Raw genomic sequence first — 21,597 nt, forward strand, 5'->3', positions numbered from 1 at the left:
ACATATATCCCCATATCCCCTCCCTCTTGGGTCTCCCTCCCACCCTCCCTATCCCACCCCTCTAGGTGGTCACAAAGCACCGAGCTGATCTCCCTGTGCTATGCGGCTGCTTCCCACTAGCTATGTATTTTACATTTGGTAGTGTATATATCCATGCCACTCTCTCACTTCGTCCCAGCTTACCCTTGCCTCTCCCTGTGTCAAGTCCATTCTCTACGTCAGCGTCTTTATTCCTGCTTGGATTGGTTTTAACTTTAAGCATTGTTTTAACAAGGGGGAGACTTCTTCCTGCAATTTCTTCTGCAAAACATGCTTTCTGCCTCACTGGGCCCTTCCAGGGAGGTGATTTCCTGGGAGCTGGGCACCTGGGCTGGATTTAGATGCCATGTGTCTACCGCGGGTGCTTTGCAGGTACCCCAGGAAAATAATCAGGCTTGTGGGGGGCGGTGCCCGGTCACTTTTTGGCAAGAAGTGAGGGTGGGATTCGCAGAACACTGTTCCTGGGTGAGGTGGGAAGCCTGTTATGGCACCGGGGGAGGGTCCGTCTGGTTCAGGTGACTGAGACCCAGTGAGGTTCTCCAGCACAGCCACGTGAGGGGCGTGTCACACACACACACACACACACACACACACACAGGTGTGATCAAAGATGGTTCACGACAGCCGATCGTGGGCCCCATTTTCACTTAATACGAGGCTAGTCTCATGAGTCTGACCCCTGAGAGGAGGTAATAAGAATAATGTCCAGGAGACCAAGGCTGCCCCCCTTTAGTGCCGGTCCTTTCTCGGGAAGCCCGGCTCCGCTGCTGTCGGGGAGGACTTACCTTGAGGACAAAGGGTCCTTGGGGAGCTCTTCTTTGGTCAGTTTCGAACTCAAGCCCGGGCGCCCGCAGGCAGGTGCAAGGAGCGGGGACCGCGGGGAGGAGTCCTGAGCGGCGGTGGCCCGGGGTCTCCTCGTGGCGGCGTCCCCGCCCGGCCTCCCCCGGGCTGGCTGGGCCTCTGGGTGCGCTCCGGGGCCGCGGGAGGACCGGCGAGGGGATGAGTCGGAGGGGGAGGGGCCGAGCCGCCGCCGCCGCCGCCACCGCCCGGCCGGGCGCCCCGCTGCCTCAGGAAAGTGAAAGGGCCGCCGGGGCCTCCGCGCGCCGCCCCAGGAAGTCGCGAGCAGGAAGCGCCGGCGGCGCCCGGGCCGGGCAGCGGGGCGCGGGGCCTGGGGACGCAGGTGAGACGCGGGGACCGGGAGGGGGCCGGTGGGGAGTGGGCGGCGCGGGGGACCCCCTCCCCACCGCCCGCGCCGGCCGGGCCGCGGGACTCGGGCGCCGCGGCCGAGCGACACCTGCCAGCGCGGGCGACGGGCGGGGAGGCCGGGGGTCCCTGCGCCGGGCGCGCGTCTTTGTGCTCGTCCGGGGCGGAGGCGTCCGGCGGGCCCCGGGCCCGGGGCGGCCCTTGCAGCGGGCGGGGCTGGAGGAGCGGCCGGGCGCCCCCCGGACCCGGCGAGCGGACCCCGGAGGAGCCGGTGCCGGGCAGGCAGCCGCCCACCGGAGCCCCGGGCGGGGGCGAGCCCAGCCGTCCTCCGGGCCTTTTCCCCGGCCGGGCAGCCGCGGTGACAGCCCAGCCCGGGGCTCGAGAGGGGAGCCCCGCGCGGGGTGGGCGGCGCGGCGGGACGTGGGTGTGCCCGCCAGTCCTCCTCCGGGACGGGCCGCCGGGGAGGAGCCGACGCCAAAGCCGGCGAGAGGCTCGGAGCGCCGGCTCCCTGGGCCTTCGGCTTGTTCGTCTGAGCAGCTGGCTCCCGGAGCCGGTGAGCCTCCTGGAGGGATTTTACTGGACTCAAAGCCCCGGAAAGTCACCCGGCTTCGGGGCCCCAACCGTCAGGCTCTTTTTTCCAACACCCCCCAGCCGCCGGCCCTCCCAGCCTCTGCAGCCACGCTGCTGATCCTGGGGACCTGGCGACCTAGGACTGCGACCAGGATCCTGGAAGGGCCCTCTGCACACCGCCAGGTTTGAATTTCTCCGGGTGGAATTCCAAAGCCCGCCTTCCCTTTATTCTCCCTGAGCTTTCTGTCTGGAAAGTGCCCACCTGCCCTTGAATCTGAATTGTGTGAGGATGTTCGAGTTGGTAACTAGATTAGATCTGCCCCTCCCCCCATGGCTCCTTCTTTAATGTCCTTTAAGGTCAACGTTGAGAACCCAGGGCTCTAGACCTCCAGTGTCTCACCATGTGGTTTTGGGACGGTATTTGCAGGTTCTGTGTCGTACCCGCCACCTTGAGGTTCTGTTTGTTGGTGGGAGAAAGTAGTACAGGTAGAGGATTCCTTTTTGTATTTAAGCCCAGGAAAGAAATACTGGCTATTGTCATTAATTTTTAATATTGCTCACAGCCTTTAAAGCACAGACCATACAAAGTGTTTTCTCTGAAAAGGAAGTTGTGTTTCTCTCTCTCTCTCTCTCTCTCTCTCTCTCTCTCTCTCTCCCCTAAAAGAAAAATGTCTGAAAACTTGTTTGGGGAACATGCATTCCCCCCGCCCCCTGCATTTGCCTTAAAATAAGATCTACTTTGGAAAACCTTGCCTTTAAGTAGATTCTTGAAGATGCGCCTGGGGCTGCTTTGATTACTGACCACAGCGCTTCACTTGTGGGAAGACCCTTTCAGTGTTATGCGCATCATTGCTTTTGAGACTCATTTTCGTCTCCAGCGAGTACGGAACTGTTCCCCAGGTAGTGTCTGAGGGTTGGGCTCCAGAATGTGTATTGCCCTCAGGTCATCCCATTTTATAGTTATGTAGTTTATAGACTAGGTTGGGCACTTCCGGAACATGGGTATAAAAATGTGTATTTTCGATTGTAAGAGAGATGCTCTAATGGGGTGTTTCTGAAGTTGCTGTCTTTAACAGTAAAATGAAACTGGGTATTCTGACACTTTTCCCTACTGGAGTGGTGACTTCCAAGGGTGCTTATTAAGAGCCGTTTTTTTTTTAAGTACGTTTTCTTTTTTATGTGCTTGGATTATGTGCCAAAAACGGGGCTTAAACCAAGTGATCTGCTCCAGTTCTGCCGCCCTCTCTTTGGAGGAGACCTGCCCAGAGGAAGCAGGTTGGAGGGAGGAGGGCACTGAGGGAAACTGGACCAACCTGAATTTGCCCCACAGCGTCCATCCAACCCAGATCAGCCTCCGGGCCTCTTCCTCGACAAGGCAGTGGGGCTCACAGGAGAGCACGGAATTTGTCACTGATGACCTTGGCGGTCTTGACCGGCTGTCGCTGGAATGATTTTCAGTGGGCACCGGCCAGGCTTTGGAGGAAGGGGCCTCATTAAATAGAGCTCTTAATGTCCTACGTGTAAAATCTCTATGTTTACACATCTTAATTGCATTTACGGTGAAAACTTATAGCGCTTGAGTTCACCCATTTTACAGAGGTAAGAACCATGGTTTTAAAAGGAAATCAAGATTTTTTTTTGCCTGCTGACTTTTCCAATGTCTTCTGGATTTCTTTTTTTTTAACATTACAGGTTTTACCAGAATTGAATTGAGGTTCATTGATTAGTCGATGTAATAGATGGCCATAGAATATTTCCAGATGAGCTGTAGGTACCTAGAGAAGCAGCATCTGGACAGAGGAGGAAAGTTGACTCTGACCATCCATTTCCAGGTGCTGTAAAACTTAGACCAAATCCTTTACTCTAAAGGAATCACTCAAAGATTGTTTCTCAAAGTATATTTAGGCCCAAACAGGAGTCCACTCATTCTGAGCAGAATTTTAGTAAAACGGTTTTTTTAAATCTAGAGATTTGAGCAAAAACATCGCGAAGCATCTGTGGAGCTTGGTTCAGCGCCTCTCCTGACCGCTCGCTCTGTGCTGGGTTCTGAACCAGGGGATGGGGACCAGGTGGCTGCCTGCAGCGCTGGGCCTTCCTCCCTGATTTCTACTGAGAGCGATACCAGCTGCTGTTTACTGAGCATCTCCTCCACACCGGGCTCTGTGCTGAGAGCTGTCCATGGATCACTCATTTCCTCTCTATAACAACCCTAAGTAGCTGCCATCATCCCTGTTTCTTAGCTGGGGAAGGTGAGGGAGTAGACAGTTGGTGGCGTGCCTGGGATTACCCAGCCCAGGGTCAGCTGTCGGGGCAGGTGGCACTCCGGTGGGATGAAGAGCTGCGGCTGTGACATAGTTAGGGCCCCGGTGGGGTGTGGGTGCAGGCCGAGTGGCCAGGCTGGCTGTCCAGAGCAAAGCTGTAGTTCCCCTGGCTGGAGCAGAGGGGCCTCAGTGCCTCACTGAGAGGAGATGGGGGGAGTGGGGAGGGTGTGAGAGCTTGGCAAGGTGCATTTTGAAAACTCACTCTGGAGGGACAGCGGGAATGAACGTGGGGAAACTTTTAATTGGGAAGACAGGCACTGAGGAATAGTTTAGTTCTTCTAAATCGGAACTATTTGCTATTACTTATCTGTTCTCTCAAGGAAGTTGCTTAAAGACACTGAATACATTTCAGCTTTAACTCGAGATAAATGTTTAGTCAAAAGTAGCTTTCTTGAACAGCGTTATATAACCTGTGACTTCTCGATAAGTGTTAAGGTAGAACAGTGCATGCTTCTGCATGCACTGTGTGACTTGATGCATGGGCCCCAAAGATTCCTTGTCAGCGAACATAGGAGAAAAACTGAAGAATGGCACGAGTCGTGAGGTTGGCTTTGGGACAGGAGACCAGGCCTCCCTGCGCCTTCCTTCCCGTCTGGCTCTGCCTTCAGCCCTGACTGCAGAATGGGGCCGTTTTGCAAGGCCTCTGAGGTGACCACAGGTGTGAGAAACGAGGTGGCACAGACGAGCTGAAGTTCATTCCCACGGCATTACGTGCATTTAGACTCCACTGCAGAGCCACAGTCAAATGATGGGCTTCGTGACCTGCCACCTTGTCCAGACCTATGTTCCTCTCTGTTACTGTGGCTCAGACGTAGCCCGGGACACAGCTTGGGGGAATGGAGCACGGCCAGTTCCCTGGCACCCTGGTGATTGAGCACCTGGTGCGACCACGGGGCACATATGGGTCTCCTGTGAATATGAATGTTAGCTCTGTAGAGTACTGTGATTGAGAGTGAACAGGTTGATCTCAGGAGGGCTTCCAGATAAAGAGGAGTTCAGTGGTTCTTTCTTTTTTTTTTTTCTTTCCACTGTCCATCTGTTTATTATTTGTTTTTTTTTAACATCTTTATTGGAGTATAATTGCTTTACAATGGTGTGTTAGTTTCTGCTTTATAACAAAGTGAATCAGTTATACATATGTTCCCATATCTCTTCCCTCTTGCGTCTCCCTCCCTCCCACCCTCCCTATCCCACCCCTCCAGGTGGTCACAAAACACCGAGCTGATCTCCCTGTGCTATGCGGCTGCTTCCCACTAGCTATCGATTTTATGTTTGGTAGTGTATATATATATGCCCATGCCACTCTCTCACTTTGTCACAGCTTACCCTTCCCCCTCCCCACGTCCTCAAGTCCATGCTCTAGTAGGTCTGTGTCTTTATTCCCGTCTTACACCTAGGTACTTCATGACCTTTTTTTTTTTTTTCTTAGATTCCATGTATATGTGTTAGCATACAGTATTTGTTTTTCTCTTTCTGACTTACTTCACTCTGTATGACAGACTCTAGGTCCATCCACCTCACTACAAATAACTCAATTTCGTTTCTTTTTATGGCTGAGTAATATTCCACTGTATATATGTGCCGCGTCTTCTTTATCCATTCATCCGATGATGGATACTTAGGTTGTTTCCATCTCCTGGCTATTGTAAATAGAGCTGCAATGAACATCTTGCTACATGAATCTTTTTGAATTATGGTGTTCTCAGGGTATATGCCCAGTAGTGGGATTGCTGGGTTATATGGTAGTTCTATTTGTAGTTTTTTAAGGAACCTCCATACTGTTCTCCATAGTGGCTGTACCAATTCACATTCCCACCAGCAGTGCAAGAATGTTCCCTTTTCTCCACACCCTCTCCAGCATTTATTGTTTCTAGATTTTTTGATGATGACCATTCTGACTGGTGTGAGATGATAGCTCATTGTAGTTTTGATTTGCATTTCTCTAATGATAAATGATGTTGAACATTCTTTCATGTGTTTGTTGGCAATCTGTATATCTTCTTTGGAGAAATGTCTATTTAGGTCTTCTTCCCATTTTTGGATTGGGTTGTTTGTTTTTTTGTTATTGAGCTGCTTATAAATTTTGGAGATTAATCCTTTGTCAGTTGCTTCATTTGCAAATATTTTCTCCCATTCTGAGGGTTGTCTTTTGGTCTTGTTTATGGTTTCCTTTGTTGTGCAAAAGCTTTGAAGTTTCATTAGGTCCCATTTGTTTATTTTTGGTTTTATTTCCATTCTTCTAGGAGGTGGGTCAAAAAGGATCTTGCTGTGATTTATGTCATAGAGCATTCTGCCTATGTTTTCCTCTAAGGGTTTGATAGTGTCTGGCCTTACATTTAGGTTTTTAATCCATTTGGAGTTTATTTTTGTGTATGATGTTAGGGAGTGTTCTAATTTCATACTTTTACATGTACCTGTCCAGTTTTCCCAGCACCGCTTATTGAAGAGGCTGTCTTTTCTCCACTGTATATTCTTCCCTCCTTTATCAAAGATAAGGTGACCATATGTGCATGGGTTTATCTCTGGGCTTTCTATCCTGTTCCATTGATCTATCTTTCTGTTTTTGTGCCAGTACCATACTGTCTTGATTTCTGTAGCTTTGTAGTATAGTCTGAAGCCAGGGAGCCTGATTCCTCCAGCTCCGTTTTTCGTTCTCAAGATTGCTTTGGCTATTCCGGGTCTTTTGTGTTTCCATACAAATTGTGAGATTTTTTGTTCTAGTTCTGTGAAAAATGCCAGTGGTAGTTTGATAGGGATTGCATTGAATCTGTAGTAGAGTACAGATTCTGGGTAGTAGAGTCATTTTCACAATGTTGATTCTTCCAATCCAAGAACAGGGTATATCTCTCCATTTATTTGTATCACCTTTAATTTCTTTCATCAGTGTCTTATAATTTTCTGCATACAGGTCTTTTGTCTTCTTAGGTAGGTTTATTCCTAGATATTTTATTCTTTTTGTTGCAATGGTAAGTGGGAGTGTTTTCTTAATTTCACTCTCAGATTTTTCATCATTGGTGTATACAAATGCCAGAGATTTCTGTGCATTAATTTTGTATCCTGCTACTTTACCAAATTCATTGATTAGCTCTAGTAGTTTTCTGGTAGCATCTTTAGGATTCTCTATGTATAGTATCATGTCATCTGCAAACAGTGACAGCTTTACTTCTTCTTTTCCAATTTGGATTCCTTTTATTTCTTTTTCTTCTCTGATTGCTGTGGCTAAAACTTCCAAAACTATGTTGAATAATAGTGGTGAGAGTGGACAACCTTGTCTTCTTCCTGATCTTAGTGGAAATGGTTTCAGTTTTTCACCATTGAGGACGATGTTGGCTGTGGGTTTGTCATATATGCCCTTTATTATGTTGAGGAAACTTCCCTCTATGCTTACTTTCCGGAGGGTTTTTATCATAAGTGGGTGTTGAATTTTGTCGAAAGCTTTCTCTGCATCTATTGAGACGATCATATGGTTTTTCTCCTTCAATTTGTTAATATGGTGTATCACGTCGATTGATTTGCGTATATTGAAGAATCCTTGCATTCCTGGAATAAACCCCACTTGATCATGGTGTATGATCCTTTTAATGTGCTGTTGGATTCTGTTTGCTAGTATTTTGCTGAGGATTTTTACATCTATGTTCATCAGTGATATTGGCCTGTAGTTTTCTTTCTTTGTGATATCTTTGTTTGGTTTTGGTATCAGGGTGATGGTGGCCTCGTAGAATGAGTTTGGGAGTGTTCCTCCCTCTGCTTTATTTTGGAAGAGTTTGAGAAGGATAGGTGTTAGCTCTTCTGTAATCAGTGGTTCTTTCTTACACATCATGTGAAGTTCATTTCAGTGACCTTTGAACAAGCTGCCCCCCACCCCACCCGAGGACGGATGCTCTACCCCTACCTGGTGGCTCTCGTGGTGGGAGCGCCCTGTTGCAGGCAAGTCCAGCTCTGCTGTGGGCTGGGTGACCACACCACGTGCGGTTACTTCTGCCAGGGCCTCCGACGGTGCCATTGTCAGAACACTTGACTTTTCCACCCCTCCTTCTCCTTGTAGAGAGCCGAGCCTCTGCTGGAAGGAAGAGGGGAGGCGAGACCCCACAGGACACCCCTGCATGCTTCCCAGGATTAAGAACCTATTTACGAAGCATCTTATTTTTTTTTTTTTTCGAAGCATCTTATTTCGTGACCGAAGCTCCACGGTCAGTGAGACGTAAATGGCCCCACTTCCCCCCGGCATTCGCTTCATCATCTCGTTCTCCAGGGATCAGTGGTAAGTCCTTGGGCACGGTGCCCCCTGCCCCCAGTTTCATGATAAAACGCACGTGGATGACCAGCCTCCCTATAACTGTTGAATGGTTTATTGGTGGTGGAAACGGTGACCAGGAACACGGCTGAGCTGTCCATCTTTCGTTCTGACAGTGACAGACAGACTGAAAACCTTCGAGGTTTTCAGTGGTTTCTGGTCCACTGAAGATAATCCTGGCCCCCACCCACAGAAAAATGACCACTGACTACTGGCAGGATAATAAAAGGGCTGTGGGTGAAATAAGTATATTAACTCTGAGCTTAGTGAGTGGCCTCGCTGGGTCAGGACTTTCAGAGAGAAAATGAAATCTGAACAAGTTACACGCAGATCGCTTTGTGTTCTGAGAGCGCCTGGTGTGCTCTGAGAAGCTTTCTCACAGGAGATTCGTGAATCCCACACTCCTTGGAGCAGGCGGATGGTGAGGGCGGAGTGCAGAGCTGGGCTGTCTAGTCTCTAACCCACACTCTCAGTGGGTTTTCTCCCCTGCTGATCTCTGTTGGGAAGGAAGAATTGTTCCTCTACCCTCATAGGTTGAATGATTGGGGGCATGCGAATTAAACTGACAGAAAAACAGATTCACAAGAGAAAAGACAGATTTAACCACGTATGTGTGGGGGTTCACAGAAAAACGTGACTCCAGGGGGCCTTAGCATTTGGGGATTGTATACCATCTTAATAGGGGAAGAGGGGCAAGAGAAGGGCGCTTTTGGGAGAACAGGTAACTTTTTGGAAAGGTAAATGTGCCCTTAGGAGACTAGCTGAGAGCTAGGATACCATTGTGCCAATGTCTGTTTATGTGTGATGTGGGCACATCCCGTTTCTGGCATTAAGACTCAGTCTCTCCTGGCTGCTCCCAGGGGAGGATCTATGACAGCTGAGTTCTTTCTCAGAGGCTCTGCTTTTAGGCAGATAAGCGATTTCAGGACTCACGTGTCTTCTGCTCAAAATAACACTGATGCTGCAGTAGCGTGTTCTGAATCCCCTCAGCTCCGTCTCACCGGCGCACTCTTGGCCTCCACACCTTTTGCAGCTTCTCAGGCCCAGGCTGGTGGGTGGAGCCCCCACAGGATCTCAGGTGTGACTTCAGACATCTGGCTCTTTCCACAGCAGTTCGCTTGTCCACTCGTCTCCCGTCTACTGCTAATCTAGCCACAAGTGGTTCCCTTTTATTTAGCGGGTGTTTATCTTTCCCTTGTTTTGAAACTTTATTTTGATACAATTTCAAACTCACAGAAGAAAATAAGAATGCTACCGGGAGCTCCCGTAGAACTCTTATAATCACAAATTCTATTTTTTTTTTTAAGGTTGAGACCTACAGAGATAGAAAGGTGCTTCTCACACTTCAGTGTGCCTGGGAATCACCTGGAACATGTTAAAATGCAGATTCCCGCTCAGTAGATCTGGGTGGTGACTGAGAGTCTTCATTTCCCGGGTGATGCGGTGCTTTGTGTCCATAGACCACACTGTGAGTTGCAAGGAGATAGCATATCTGTCTTCATTTCTATTCCATCTCTACCTCAGACCTGCTCTTTGACCTTGAAAGGTTATTTAACCTTTCTAGATCTCCGCTTCCTTAGCTGTAAAAGAAGAGAATTAGCTTTTCTTCTAACATTCCTGGGAAGGACATTTTTTTCTGTTTTTCTACCCAGCATGCATTGCCTCTTCCTAACAGCACTTTGATTTCCTTTGGAGAATTGACTTCCCTCCTTTGTGTGCAGGTGTGATAGGTAGGTGAGTCTCGGGATTTTCCATCCCGTTATGGCAGCCCCGTGACCTTCCGCCATAGCCCAGGTCCAGCAGGAGGCAGGAGAGGACCTAAGGTGGGCTACGGGCCTCTCTCTCCTGGGACTTTCCGTCTTGAGTTGAGTGAACCTAGGGCAGAGGAAATGGTGAATCGCCTCTGGTCCAGCTGTGGGGGGCCAGGTTCAACTGGCAGACAAATTCTTAACATTTGTCCTCATTTGCTTCTCCCCGTACTTTCTCTCATCTGTGTGTGTGTAGATGTACTTATACACACACACACACACATTTTTTCCTGAACCATTTGAAAGCAAGTTAAAGACTTTATGCCCTCTTATTTCTAAATACTTCAGTATGTACTTCCTGTGAACAAGACATTTTCATATAACTGCACACAAAGATCAAAATAAGCAAGTTTAACACAGATATAATGCTATTATCTAATCCACAGTCCATACTCAAAATTATATCAAATGTCCAATAATGTCTTTTATAGATTTTTTTTCCCTGGGCCAGGATCTCGTCTGGGGCCACACTTTGCATTTAGTTGTCCTGTGGGTTTAGTCTCCTTTAATTTGCAACTGTTTCTTGGCCTTCCTTTGTCTTTCATGAGCTTGCCATTTCTGAAGGATACAAGCCATTTCTTCTATAGACTGTCCCTTGTTTTGTGTGTGTCTGGCATTTCTTCATGGTTAGGTTCAGCTTATGCATCTTTGTCAGGAATAACACAGAAGAGAGACAGCTTCTCGCTGATGGTAAAGGAGTTACGAATATTGGTGGCGGGGGGGGGGGGGTGGGGAGGAGGTACAGAATGAACCATGTGGTGTTGGGTTGGAATTAAAGATATCAAGAAGAACTGGAGAGGAAGTAGGGGGAGAAATGTGTGTGTGTGTGTGATGTGTGTGTATGTAGTGGGTGTGTGTGTGTGTTGTGTATGTATGGGGGCGGGTCGTGTGTGCGTGTACGTAAAATGCCCTCTGTCTGCCCGCTGAGGGGCCCTGGGAATAGTAACACCCCGGCAGCAGTGAGCACACCCGGTGCTGGATCTCAGTTTCTCTGTAACGTTTTCCACTGAAGGAGCCAGTCAGGCATCCTTGGAGGCTGCATCAGCACTGGGCAGGGAAAGCGAGATGAGCCTGGAATATCTTGTGCCAAGAAATAAGGAAGTGCTTAAAAATGAAGGGGCGCCCAGTGGCCCAATCTGGGATGAGATTTGAAATAAACGATACCGGTAATGGATTATAGCCCATTGAATGAAACAAGCATCCAGTGAGTCCATTCTGCTATAACTAAATAACACATAAAGGGGAGGAAGGAAAGCTCCTTCCCGCAGTAGAATGCCAGCCACTAAGTAGAGCAGGAGTGTCCAAGCTGGAGCATCGCCATCTGAAACCATCAGGGCTGCTTGGTTTAGGCCAGGATCATCAATGGACACACACGACGGGGGGAAGGTTGGAGGAACAGGATATCTATGTAACCTCAAAGTACGTACCCACAAACTCCTTATTGACTACTAGAGGGAAAAACGAGCTCCTCTGAGGGGCGACCACGCAGAAAGCCCCTAAACCAAGCGGTCAGTGATAACATTACTGACGTCGTGGCCCTCCTTTAGGGTGCTCTGGAGAGACACAGTATGCCTCTTTTCCTTGTTCCTAAATTAAGGATGTCTTCTTACTAATTTCTGTGCCAAACGATACTGTTCAGTGATCAGTGACTCTCGTCTAAAGAACTTTTTACTTATTTGCATATGACCGAGATAAATAACACTCAGATAAGGAAACAATATTCTCCCTTGAGTCTCTGAATTGTCTGGGGATGCCTGCGGCATTCTAGAGCATTGCTGAGGAAGCTTTGAAGGTGCCTTGCTGAGATAGGCTTTTTTTGCTAGAAACTTGGGGTTAACCCAAACACGATTCTTGTAGTATTGGTGGATACAGAGAATGCTATCTATTGTTACAGAAAGCAAGTGGAACACTGATGAAGTAAAGGTTTAAATCATTCATTTTTAATTGTATTTGCTTAATATCCATAAGCCTATATGTAACGCAAAGCAGAAATTAAAGTATCGGATTGTATTTGTTTCCTGGCGCTGCTATAACAAGTCCACAAACTGGGTGGCTTAAAAGAACAGAAACTGGGGCTTCCCTGGTGGCGCAGTGGTTGGGAGTCCGCCTGCCGACGCAGGCGACACGGGTTCGTGCCCCGGTCCGGGAAGATCCCACGTGCCGCGGAGCGGCTGGGCCCGTGAACCACGGCCGCTGAGCCTGCGCGTCCGGAGCCTGTGCTCTGCAACGGGAGAGGCCACAACAGTGAGAGGCTCGCGTACCGCAAAAAAGAAAAGAACAGAAATTAATTTTCTCGTGGTTCTGGAAGGCAGACGTCTGTGATCAAGGTGTCGGTAGCGCCGTACTCCCATGGAAGGCTCAAGGGAAGCACGCTTCCTTGCCTCTTCCCGTTTCTGGCGGCTGCTGACGGTCCTCGTTTTCCTTGTCCAGCTCTACCTGCATCACCACGTGGCCTTCCTCCCTGTCTGTCTCTGTGTCTCCCCCTGGCCTTTTATAAGTACACGGAGCTGGATTTAGGATCTTAGTGGATTTTAGGTCGTACGTGAGTTAAGTATGACCTCAACGTAACTAATTACATCTGCAAGACCCGATTTCCAAATGAGGCCACATTCTAAGATTTATGGTGGACATCAATTTTTGGGGGGACAGTATTCAACCCACTGCAAGATGGATAAAAGGAAACAAATATTATCCAAAGTCCTTGCTTCACAAGTGATAAAGGAAGAGGGTGGACGAGGATAGAATTACAGAATGAGAAAGGGCTTCTGGAGGATTGTTGAATCCCCATAACCCAGGATAACCCTGCAGAAGTAAAAAGTCTGCTCACTCGCCCGGACGGGGGTATTGCCATGGCCGCTAGGAAGGCACCAGCCCCACAGTGGTTTAAAAGTGACCAGTGGGGCTGTGTTTAGGCCTTCCAGAAGTGGAAAGCTCAGCCTCTAGCTGCTGGGTCTTGCCCTCTCCTCAAATCCTACACAATAAGATGAGGAAAGAGAGAGGAAGGATTTGAAAACAGAGGGAGTAGAGTTGGCCTGATACTGGTGAAATGAAAGGTCGGGTTCCTCTTTAGGAGACATACATTCTGTGTGTGTCTAGGAAACTCCCGGTTTGCAGGGTAGGCTGACCCTTTGCCCTGATTCTGCAGAGCAGGTCCCTCCAAGAACCCTGCTAACTGGCAGGCCGGTACTCTTCCCAAAGGGGCTGATTCATCAAGGTGTTTCACCTCCACCCAAAACTGAACTGAAAATGTCTGGAGGCAGGTTCTCCACTCTGTAGCCCTCGGTGTTCTCTGGGCGTCCACGGCTGTGCTCCAGCGTGTGGCATCCCCCAGCACGGGGCGGTCATGGGAACTACTTCCGCCCCTGCAGGCTCTGGGCAGGTGAGCATCCCATGCAAGACCGCCCGCTAGACAAGAAGGCGAGGACCCGGGAATGGCTGCTGGGTTCCAATAACCTGGACAGCTTGACAGCCTAGGAACGAATGCAGGTGTGTTAGGGCCCCAGGGGTCTTCAGACCTGATTGAGGCATATGGACGAGCTCGTTATTTCGGGGTTTATTTATTCTATTTAATAAATGTATTAAATGCCCTTAATAAAACTAGAATATTTATAAGTGGAATGTTCTGGGTAGAGAGTGGAGACCATGAACCTGAGGCCCATTTTCTTTTTAAGTTTATTTATTTTATTTTTGGCTGCGTTGGGTCTTTGTTGCTGTGTGTGGGCTTTCTCTAGTTGCGGCGAGTGGGGGCTACTCTTCGTTGTGGTGCGTGGGCTTCTCATTGCGGTGGCTTCTCTTGCTGCGGAGCACAGGCTCTAGGCACGCGGGCTTCAGTAGTTGTGGCACGAGGGCTCAGTAGTTGTGGCTTGCGGGCTCAGTAGTTGTGGCTCGCGGGCTCTAGAGCACAGGCTCAGTAGTTGTGGCGCACGGGCTCAGCCGCTCCGCAACATGTGGGATCTTCCCGGACCAGGGCCCGAACCCGTATCGCTGCATTGGCAGGTGGATTCTTAGCCACTGAGCCACCAGGGAAGCCCCCGAAGGCCCATTTAAGTAGACCTGCTCTTTCCAAATCCTTGTGAGCTGGGTGATGATGAAATTCAGTCTCCTGGCCGATGGCACACCTGTAATCTGGTTGTATGTAGCATCCTTGAGGGCTCCACATCCTCTCAGACTCTGATTTGGGAGGGGCTGGAGGTAACTCAGACTGAGAATATTTTCTTACTCCTTGTGGAGATGGGAAAAGGGAGCTGTGTACCCAGATGGGGGCCGATCGGGGTCCCCCACAGTCCACACTAGCCCTAGCAAGTGGGCATCAAGCAACCAATGAGTCTAGCTATGGGCTGGAAATTCGGGTGTTGAAAGTTCCAGTGGCCTAGAACCTTCGTAAGCTGGTGCAGAGGAGCAGGGGGTGGGACGCGGAGAGCTTCCAGCAAGGAATTGAGAGACCTCCACCCCCTACCAAAACGGATGACTTGCAGAAACACAAGGACAAAAGCCTAGACTTTTGTCACAGGTCCACTGTACTTGCATAGTCTGTGTTCTTTGCGATAGACGACACACTCACTTGGTTATAGTTTCACTTTTTTCCTACCTGCTCATTGGCAGGGGCTCGAAGAGAAAAATCCTAGGAAAACCATCAGTAAATGTTTCCTTGATGAAGTCGGTGTGGTGTGCCCTCGCTAAGCGCAGGTGTTCCAGAGGTTGACAGTTTGAGTCCCACGGTACTACCAAGCCTTTTTTCCCACCTGAGATATGAACTTTTGTTTAAAAGCTGGCAATATTTGTTTGACTCCTGCCTTTTCTGGTGGCCAGGGAGCCAGACACCCTCAGGAGTCTTCGTGTTAGTTAATCCAGAAAGCTACCCTTGAGAAGTAAATCACAACATTGGAAATGTGGGTGGGAGACAGGAGGAAGGTCCTCTCCTCATCGAGGGCCTTGAATGAGCCGCCTCCCCAGGGGCCGTGGCCCCCCTGCAGCCCCTGTCTGTTCTGTCGCCCCTGCCTCTGCCTTGGGTCATTACGGGTTTAAGCCCGCACGCAGTTGGAAGGTCATTGGCCTTTGCAGACCAGAACAGGACGGGTTCTTCAGGGTTAGGGGCCCCAAGAACTTTTTCCTCCTGACCCGTTGTCTTCCCCGAAGGGCCGCTTTTCTATAGGGTGGTTCAAACATTTAGAACCACATTTAGACCTGAATGAACTTTCGTCTTCTTGCTAAAGTATCTTCTTGTCTGTAGTCTCCATACACCTCCGCACTTCCTCTCGAACTGCTTTTCTCATAAACCAAGCACAGCAGCAGGGCTTTGGGCCACTAGTTTTTATGCCATTGGCCTTATTCATAGCTTGTCAGCGTCACTGAGTTGTTCTCACTGAGGCCGGTGAAATAGTTATGTTTCTGCCTTGCTGTGTCCTTCTAAAAAGTAAAAAATAAATATGATCTTAAATGCCCAGGGTAGCAGGCTTATAAGTCACTTGCAGTTGATTTCATTACAAACTAAATCATCATTCCTTTTTGTCTGCTTTGTAAACCCATGTGTACATCTGTGTCCCAGGTTTCTCTTTGGTTAGTTTTTCTCATGATGGTTTAAATAGTCTCAATTAACAAAGTAAAAGTGGCACATTTTAAAAATATGGTAGTGGTGTTATAAACAGGATTGATCTTTGATGTAGGACTGAGTAAAAAACATACAGCATAAGGAAATTTAAGAATACCGTTGTAATGGATTCTTAATGCACCTTTTTTTTTTTAATTGAAGTATGGTTGATTTACAACGTTGTGTTTAACTTCTGCTGTACAGCAAAGTGATTCGTGTATATGTTCATTATACGTGTATATGTTCGTTTTCATATTCTTTTCCATTATGGATTATCGCAGGATATTGACTATAGTTGCCTGTGCTCTACAGTAGGACCTTGTTGTCTATCCATTCTCTATGTAGTAGTTTGCATCTACTGATCCCAAACTCCCAGTCCAGCCCTCCCGTCAGCTTCCCTCCCCCTTGGCAACCACAAGTCTGCTCTCTATGTCTGTGAGTCTGTTTCTGTTTTGCAGATAGGTTCATTTGTATCGTATTTTAGATTCCACATATAAGTGATATCATACGATATTTGTCTTTCTCTCTCTGACTTACTTCACTTCGTATGATAATCTCTAGGCCCATCCATGTTGCTGCAAATGGCATTATTTCACCCTTTTTAATAGCTGAGTAATATTCCACTGTATATATAGACCACATCTTCTTTATCCATTCATCTGTCGATGGGCGTTGAGGCTGTTTCCACGTCTTGGCTGTTGTAACTAGTGCTGCTATGAACAAACATAAGGTGCATGTATCTTTTCAAATTACGGTTTTGTCTGGGTGTATGCCCAGGAGTGGGGTTGCTGGATCATACGGCATCTTATATTATTTTATGTCATCCCTGCCACTGTTTTGTGTTTCAGGTACAGAGCCTTCATTTTTATTTTGACATTTTTGCTGTATGCAAGTTTTCACTTATCTCGAAAGCCTATCAGCATAGTTAAGGTAAGAAATCATTAAAAGCACCCGATGTCATTTCCTGCCTGTAATCTCTGTAAGGAACTAGTGAGCCGGTTGGGGGGAAGGGGAGTTTGGGGGAGAGCAGGAAGCTAAATGGAGAAAACGGATTGTTGAGAAGCAAGGTACTTTGCTGCTTTGGTTTTTAGTTTCTCTTTTCTGAAATTAATAGCTTTAAAATGGTTTGGGGATCTATAATTTCGGAGGTAGTATACTTTCGGTTATATTCGTTGACAGTCGCAGAATTCTAAAGCTTAATTAAATATCTGTTCTGTCTTGTGTGAACTTTCCCTCCGAATATATCCAGTGTAAAAATGTTCCCCAAATTGCTTCTACGGTCACTAGGCTTTGATCCTAAGTCTGGCAGTGGTGGTGTTTCTCCATTATTCTTAGAACACCGAGTTCCTGTGTGAGTGGGTGGGCAGGAAGTTATTAAGCAGGCATTTAACTCGACTTGGGGAAAAGAAGATTAAAGGAGGCAGTCCTCCGCAGTAGCCAGTTGTAACGTGGGAAAAAGCAGAGTCGTTTTCTTACCCTCACTGGAATGACATCATTTTGCCTGCAGACTGTCAGCTGGCTTGAGTGGCTGCTGATCCTTTATTATAGAAGGGACGAGGAAATCATCCAGGGCCAAAGGTAGTTCATTTACAGCCCGACTACCCCCCCCCCCCCCCCCCCCCCCCCCCCCGTCACTTCCTCTTCATTGGCCGGGACGCAGGTCCAGGACTGTGATTCCACTGACCTTTGTAGTCCTGCCTCCTCTGCTCCCCGGGTCGGGGGGAGGAGGGGCCGACTGCTGGACAGCTGTCCTCTCGGGCTCCCGGCCGGTGGCAGAGGCAGTGCCGAGGCTGTTGCTTCTCCGGACGGTTCTGTGTTCCCTGGTCTCCAGCAACTCCCAGTGGGCGTGAAACATCATCCATCTACTCCAAGGATCCTAAAATTCCTCCTTGACCCCTAGGAAGCAGGAATTTCCCCGGCCCTTCAGGTTGCTTGCAAACTTCTCCCTTTTTTAATGTACGAAGTCTGAATAACTATGGCAATCTTTGCAGACCTTTTATAATGCAGTTTTCAAAACAGAGAAAAGGATGGGACAGGAGAGGGTGGGCCGTCATCCACTTGACCAGTGTCTCTAATATCTGTACCAAGGACCAACCCGCCCCTGTCAACTTAAATACTACTGATTCCTGTCTTCCTGGTTAGGGAAATACACATATGGCTCAAGAGAAGGGCAAGTTATGAAAAGGGAAGAGACCGCCGAAGGGACCTTAGAGAGTGCCTAGAACTGAAGGAGCCAACGGGGTCGGGAGCCTTCCTGCGGCTCCGATGGATCCTGCAAGGCCGGGCGAGGATCCTGGGGCCAGTCGTGGCCTGCTGGGGGCGTCACGGTGCAGCAGCAGCCTGACGGGCGCGGGGCCCGTGTTGGGACCGAGGCAGCAGGCTGAGGGGGGCTGGCCGCTGGAGGGTCTCCTTCTGGTGGCCACGAGGGTCCCCATTTAGCCAGGAAGGGATGCGGCATTGTTCCAGGCCACTCTCGCGGCTTCCCCGTCGGGGGCTTGGGGCTTAGTGATGAGGGGTCCGGCTCTTGGTTAAGTTTTCATCAGTCACGGTGACTGCCACTGGCTGACCCCGCGCCTGACGAGGTGCGCGCCTCCCTTATTTAATCTCATCGTCACGGCAGTCCTGTGGGTGTCCTTTTGAGGAAACTGAGTCTCAGGAGCCTAATACCTCTGTGCAGGCCAGGGCCACCTCAGGTGAATTCCACGGGGTCGGGCTGACTCCAGGCTCCCTGCCCTTGCCCTCCCTGCCACAGGGTCTCTCGGGCAGGTGTAAGAAGCTGGGTAGAGTCGCAGCATCACGCCCAGATTTTCTGCAACACGCAGATAGTCTGACTCGGCTCCTTAGACGCGCCTGGACGTGTGGATTGGCCTAACGCAGAGCCCCGGGGCTCCTTTGCCTTCTGAGATAGATAAGATGTCACGCCACATACGATAACTTACTTCGCAATGCCTTTATTTAGCTAAATGTGCTTTATTTAGCTCATCTTATTTATAAAACTAGAAGTAGTAATGGTGCCGTTGACCCAAGGAACAGCCTGAATTATCTGTAACCTATATTTATTAGCCCGTTATGAGCAAAACAAAATTAAAATGTATTTGCGTACCTGGAATTGATCACCAGGGGTGATGAATCGTAACGCGATTCATATTCTTTAATGTCACTTACAGGGACGTGACCTGTCGTGGTGGCATGAGGCCACTCTGTTTAGACTTAGTTTAACCACTGATGAGACCTCTCATTTTTCTCTGATTTTAGTATATGGCAAAAAGGAAAAATAAGTGATAGTGATGAAAACAGGGCTGGGAGGAGGTGGGGTTACAACCCCGCTGTCTTCTGAGAGCTGCTGCAGCGCTAGCCCTGCCTCTTAACTGGAGGCCGATGGACAGGTGGGGCCTGCACACTGCCCGAGGGACACTCTGGGGGGCTCTTCCCTGGCCCCCCACCCCCGGGCTTGGGCCAGAACAAAAGCCTGAAAGCAGAGGGTTCTCGGGGAGAGCCTGAGCTGCAGGGGATCCAAGGTCCCCCAGGGGAGCCGTCACATTGACCGGTCTGAGTGTGAATGTCCAGCCCTCTCTGCACACACGGGACCCAGGAAAAGAAAGCCGTGAAATCCTCAGTGGCGGACAGAAAACAAAGCCTGAAAGGCTGGAAAGTGCGTACCTTGGCTTTGGGTGGGAAACTTGCTATCTGGAAAGTTCTACCGTTCCCAGTATTCGTATTTAAATAGGACACAACTCCAATGAAAATCTCAGCGATGTCATTTTTAACTGAACAAAATAATCTTAGAGTTTATGTGAAAAGAATGGCCAAGAATTAATTACCAAGGAAGGTGTGGAAAAGGGAACATTTTTTAAGCCACTATAATCCAATTATTATGGTATTGCATGAGGATAGACAAAGAGGCCAGTAGAAAAATATAGAAAATACTGTGGAAACATACAGTAGAATGGCTGACAGAGGTGATGGGAAAAGTGTAGTTCATCTAATAAATGGTGTTGACACAACTGCAGATTCATCTGGAAGAAATAAAGCTGAACCCCTATCTTATAAAGAATAGATGGATGGATTAAAGATTTAAATGTAAAAAATAAAAAGTAAAAATCCAAGAACAAGATGATGTCCCTCTTAGGGGTATGAAGTTGGGAAATCCAAAGGAATGACGGGCGGAGGGGGTGAAGAGGCAGTTCACAGACAAGGGATATAGGGATATACCACTTTATACCCACAAAGTGGCAAAACACCTAAAAGAGTAATAGCCCCTGTTGCTGGCAGTGATGGCGGGAGAAGACTTTCAGGTACGGGTGAAAGAGATGTGAAGTGTTACGGCCTTTTGGAAAGCATCTGGGTAACACCTGTTGACGTTAAAAATGCTTGTCCTTCAGTCCTGCGTCTGGGAACCTTGTCCATAAGAATGAAAGCGCCAGCCCTTAGGATTATTTGCATCTTTTTTAAAGGAAAAAAACCCCACAAAAACCTGGCTATTATGTGAACTTAATCAGCAGCTGAAAGTTTGAATAAATATGGCACATCCATATTCTGATATGTGCAACTACTTAAAAGAATTAATTGGAGCCAAGCCAGTTGACTCAGAAAGATTCCCAGCAGGTATTTTTGAGTCAGAAGAGTCAAGGTGGACATAAGTCCATGTAGAATGATCCCATTTAAAAAAAAAAGACAGTGACCCAAAAGCTTCCCTATGTATTTCCGTACACCTTTGTGAGTGGGTGTACCTTTGCATATGCAGGTGTGTGTCTAGTCCATTTTCACGTGGCTCCTGTACACTGACCACCTCCTGGGTGCTGGGGCCCAGGTTGTCTGTTCTTCCTGTTTTGAGCGCTGTCTCATCCACTCTTGCTGCTGTAACAAAATACCATCGACTGGGTGGCTGTAGCCAGCAGACGTTTGTTGCTCACAGTTCGGAAGGCTGGACGTCCCAGATCAGGGTGGGTGCAGAGCGGTCAGTTTCTGGTGAGGGCCCTCTTCCAGCTTGCAGACAGCCGCTTCCTTGTAGCTTCACTTGGTGGAAGGTTGAGGAGCTCTCTGGGGTCCGTTTTTAAAAGAGCACTAATCCCATTTATGAGGGCTCCACCCTCATGACCTAATCACCTGCTAAAGGCCCTACCTCCTAGTACCGTCACCCAGGGGTTAGGTTTCAACACGTGAGTTTGGTGGGAACACCAGCATTCGGAGCATAGCAGGCACCAGAGCTTTCATTTTGCTTCTAGGACTTCTTTTGCATAATGCTGTGGAGAGTCCTTTTAACCGAGAGCTTTATAAAAGGAGTCTAAAGGACTAGTTAAAATAAATGGACCCACACAACCTAATGAACCCTAGAAAATTTACTAAACATATACGCTCTGTATAGATTATGTACACACTCACATGGACACACGCGTGCACGTACGTGCACACACAGGACACTCCGTGTGTCGTTCAGAGGTGAAGTGAAGCTGACGCGACCCCCCTCCTCCAGATGAGGCCCGAATCCCCGGCTCTCAGTCTCCTGCCCCTCTCAGCGTCTTCTGGACCCCTTCCCCACTCCCACAGGCAATGAGCAGCTCGCTGTAGCCTTGGCCAGAGAACCGAAGAGCCCATGTTTTGGGAATGAATGAGCGCATAAAGAGTCTCTCAGGGTGAAGCTGCTCAAGTTCAGAGTTTAGCGCGTAGAGTCTTCATTAATGGACATTTATATAAATACATTGGTGCCTAAGTGACTGCACGGGCCGGTGTGTGTGGAGCTTACGGGGAACATGTCCGCTGCAGCTCCAGCTGCCC

At 48.7% G+C, this 21,597-nt stretch overlaps 1 protein-coding gene across 1 annotated transcript in view; it reads left to right on the forward strand.

Annotated features, from left to right (window-relative positions):
- Positions 1-8,338: 8,338 nt before the first annotated feature.
- Positions 8,339-21,597, forward strand: part of SLC37A1 (solute carrier family 37 member 1) — a 60,192-nt gene continuing 46,933 nt past the window's right edge. The window contains exons 1-2 of the mRNA XM_065875923.1: positions 8,339-8,394; positions 16,671-16,752. Of these exons, the coding sequence (XP_065731995.1) occupies positions 8,339-8,394; positions 16,671-16,752 (138 nt within the window). The remainder of the gene's footprint in view (positions 8,395-16,670; positions 16,753-21,597) is intronic.

This window comes from Phocoena phocoena, chromosome 4 (genome assembly GCF_963924675.1).
Source record: "Phocoena phocoena chromosome 4, mPhoPho1.1, whole genome shotgun sequence".
Taxonomy (NCBI): Eukaryota; Metazoa; Chordata; class Mammalia; order Artiodactyla; family Phocoenidae; genus Phocoena; species Phocoena phocoena.